The 3,845-nt window shown below is 21.7% G+C and overlaps 2 protein-coding genes across 6 annotated transcripts in view; one reads left to right on the top strand and one right to left on the bottom strand.

Moving 5' to 3' along the window:
* The window catches only part of LOC102678908 (nucleoside diphosphate kinase 6-like), a 2,502-nt gene extending 821 nt beyond the window's left edge, over window positions 1–1,681 (bottom strand). Inside the window, exons 1-3 of the mRNA XM_006619410.2 lie at window positions 1,471–1,681; window positions 965–1,268; window positions 637–887 (exon numbers count right to left, since the gene is read on the bottom strand). Coding sequence (XP_006619473.1) covers window positions 706–887; window positions 965–1,268; window positions 1,471–1,548 — 564 coding nt within the window. The 5' untranslated portion in view covers window positions 1,549–1,681 and the 3' untranslated portion in view covers window positions 637–705. The remainder of the gene's footprint in view (window positions 1–636; window positions 888–964; window positions 1,269–1,470) is intronic.
* Window positions 1,682–3,204: 1,523 nt separating this feature from the next.
* The window catches only part of LOC102678592 (NEDD8-activating enzyme E1 regulatory subunit), a 4,155-nt gene continuing 3,514 nt past the window's right edge, over window positions 3,205–3,845 (top strand). Inside the window, exons 1-3 of one of the 5 annotated variants that reach the window (XM_006619407.2) lie at window positions 3,205–3,274; window positions 3,366–3,442; window positions 3,657–3,821. In XM_006619407.2, coding sequence (XP_006619470.1) covers window positions 3,375–3,442; window positions 3,657–3,821 — 233 coding nt within the window. In that variant the 5' untranslated portion in view covers window positions 3,205–3,274; window positions 3,366–3,374. The other 4 variants (XM_031512293.1, XM_006619409.2, XM_031512294.1 and 1 more) reach the window with 4 other exon arrangements.

Genomic DNA, 3,845 nt, shown 5'->3' on the forward strand with positions numbered 1-3,845 from the left:
CATATATGTGTGTGTGTGTGTGTGTGTATATGTATATATGTCATATATATATAAATATAGCTATATTTTTTTTCTTTTTAAACTTTATTTAACATGTGATATAAAAATTTTAGATATATTTAAAATATTTTATTTATAAAATTAAGTTTTATCCAAAAGTAAAAAAGATTATAAGAAAATATGCCACGATTATATTTGAAAGCGACAAAATAAGTTTATATAAATGTGGATCTGATTTAATAATTTCCCAATTAAAATGCTCACATATGTAATAATATATGTAGCTAAAAAAAAAATTGAAAAAACTAAATATATATGTGTGCATTTATAAAAAAAAAGATATTCGTTTCATTTAATTATTTATAATTTAGTTCATTGATAAAAGATAAGATTAATCTTAATATAGAATACCATTTTGAATCTATTTGAAAGTATAGAATAAATAAAAAATAAGATTATATATAAGATATAAATAGCATTTATATAAACTTATTTCACTGTTTTTTAGGTGAAATGCCGAGTTTGTTTTTTGAATTCTTTGTCAGATATTGAATTGCATCATTTATATTAAGATATATGTTTGTATATATGTATATACATCTATTTATATTTAATTATATTGTATAATATAACATACACAATTTTTTTGTCTATATTTTTAAATATCTATTAAATTATAAAAATCAGGTACTCTATTTGGAATATTCACTTTATAATTTGTCCTTTATTACTGTTCATAAATTTTTGATCAATAGTATGTAAAAATGCTATTGGGTCAAAGTGAACTTGACCTAAATTATAATATTTTTCCTCATATTCATACCATTTTTGTAAATCAAAGTTCTTAAAGAATATTCTTATTTCTCTCTCAGCAGATTTCACCGAATCTAGAAGAATAATTTTTATTTATATATGATATATAGTTAATAATAAGCAAAATTTTTGTAAAATGAATGAATTATACCAGAACCATGTGTGGCATTTCTTGTATCTGATAAACCAAACATTCCTCGAATTGTATTAGGGGCAATGTATTGTGCCTCATATACTTTTGTAGGACCCATTAAATTTCTCCATTTAGCAATAGCATTATGATCTGCTAAAATATGAATATCTGATGGACCGCTACACATAAATGTTAAAAGACGATTGTAAAAAAATTTTTCTTTATGTTCTTCATAAAATAATTCCGCCTCTTTCTGTGTAATTATCGTCCTGCGTGATCTGACAATTTTTAAATTATTGTCAATTATTAAATCTCGAATTTTCTGAAAATTACAATATTACTTAAATATTACCGTATTTTTATTCAAAGGAAAGAAAACCAACAGTTCTGTCAACCCCATTTTTTTTTTTTTTTTGCTGCCATTTAAAATTATTATGTAAGTAATTTAAGTACTACTTATGTAAGTATGTAGTACTTATTTATATCGCATAAAATTGCGTAAAATTTAGGTTATATCCTCTTACCTGAAGCACAAAAGGAGATTTAACAATATGTGGTTTAATTATTGCCAAAGTTAACTGAAGATACTTTTGTGATTGCATTTTAACATATTTTAATTACCTACCATTTTTGTAAAAATTGAAAATTCTTATAGTACAGTGAAAATAACTTTAAACTTTTCGTTTAAAAACATCGTGTAAGGTTGGTTTGCCATATAAGAAACGAAGTTCAAAATTTCAAATAGAAAATTGTTTATGCTTGTCATATGAATTGATTGTACAAAAAAAAGATTGTACATACATATATACATACATATAAACTTAATTCTACTAATTGATATGATATAATATATGATACAATTTACAAACGAAATTTTAAAAATGATATTAATTTTATTAAGATTTTATATATATATATATATTATATATATATATATATANCATTATATAATTGTACATTATAATATGATAAGTTATAATATTATCTTAAGATTTTAATATTAAGATTTTTAATCACTAAAAAGTAAAAAAAAATTTTTAATTGTTAGAAGATAAAATTTATCAGATGTCAGAGCCGTCTTTTTGAGCACATAAATATATTTTTTATATAGTAAAGATAATATAAACAAGAATAACAAATAAAAGGACAGAGATTAATATACAAATTCGAAAATCACTTCCATCTCTAGAATGTCATAGATCAAACGTATATAGAGAAGGATAAATAAAATAAGAATTGATTATCAGTGCCATTATCTTTTCAAAAGTAAAATAGTTTCAAACACTGTTTTAAAAATAAAATAGAATAAAGATTGCCGTCATCTCTCGAATAATTTGAAATAATGTTTTTGGTATTTAAGAGATGGCGTTAATAGTCAATTCTTGCTCTTTTCTAATTTAATTAGCGGTGGGATTTAATGTTTAAATTTTAAACAAATGAAAATTTGATTTAGCAACAAAAGAAGTAGAAAAAAATATTGAGGCATTTTCAAGAATATCAAACATTCTTTCGCAAATGTTTGTAATTTTATTAAATAAATATTCTTAAATCATATACATTTTATATTTCTGTTAATGAATCAGAATTTAGAATATTTAATAAAATTTCAAGCAAGATGGCGTTGATATTTAAAAATTTTTAATTTTTTAATCTTTAATTTACAATCAAAATGTTATATTTCATCGCATTAAAGGAAGGAACTTATTTCAAAAAATAGACGGATATCTGTATATTTATTAGAAATTACACAGATTGAAGTTTATTTTTATTTAGTACATATTTGTTTACAAATGATTACAAATGAAGTAGGAAAAAATATCCGTCAAAAAATCCGTATAGAAAGAAATAAAAAAAGTATATATGTATGTTGTTAAAATAGGATCGGTGGGGAGAAAGATGAAAAAAAGATCACTTTAATAACAAATTAATTACATTCATTTTAACTTATTCACATTGTTAAAATTATATATTATTATTAATTATTACAGCGGTGAACGAATGAATTGAATTAATAATTAAAATTCGATGAGAAAAGATCCGAATTATATATTAATTTTTACTCTTTTAGACTTTTAAATTTTACAAGTTGCAAATTAAGGCATAGGTTATAAGAAATTATTTGAAACATTTTATATATTTATTGATTTTCTTTCATTTTTAATTAATATTAAAAAAAAATCTTATTTTTCCTTTTATTTTTATTAATTTTTAATTTTATTATATAATTTTAGAAACTATTTAGTTTTGATCGATGAAAATATTTTAATTTATTTTATATTACAAAATTGATTCATTTGTATCGATTCGTGCAAGTTTATAAGTATAAGAGTAAGCGTTGTTGTGAATATAATTTTGATCGAAAGTAATATTTTATATTGTCCAAAATAAAATATTATATATATCATTATTCCATTATTAGTCTATCCTTATGGCATCACCAGCACCAAAATCGCCAGAACAATCTGAAAGAAATAGAAAATATGATAGACAATTGAGGTATGTGAATATAATGTCTAACCTATTTTGGAATGATAAATTTAATCGAAACTAATTAAATAGAATTAGAATTTTAAGTTGTTTTATATCAGAGTTAAATTAATATTTATACGAAATAAGTAAGAAAGGTTTTTTTTATAAATTCTGTATAATTTAATGAAATTATATAATATGATGTAATAAAGAAAATAATATATATAATATTAAAATATAGGTTATGGGGTGATCATGGTCAAGCTGCATTAGAAGGAGCACATATTTGTGTAATAAATGCTACAGGCCTTGGTACAGAAATTTTAAAATCTGTAGTCTTACCAGGTATTGGAGCATTTACAATTGTAGATGGCAAGAAAATTACTAATGAAGATATCGGTGCAAAGTATATATATATATATATATATAT

Source organism: Apis dorsata, unplaced genomic scaffold (assembly GCF_000469605.1).
Source record: "Apis dorsata unplaced genomic scaffold, Apis dorsata 1.3 scaffold_415, whole genome shotgun sequence".
Taxonomy (NCBI): Eukaryota; Metazoa; Arthropoda; class Insecta; order Hymenoptera; family Apidae; genus Apis; species Apis dorsata.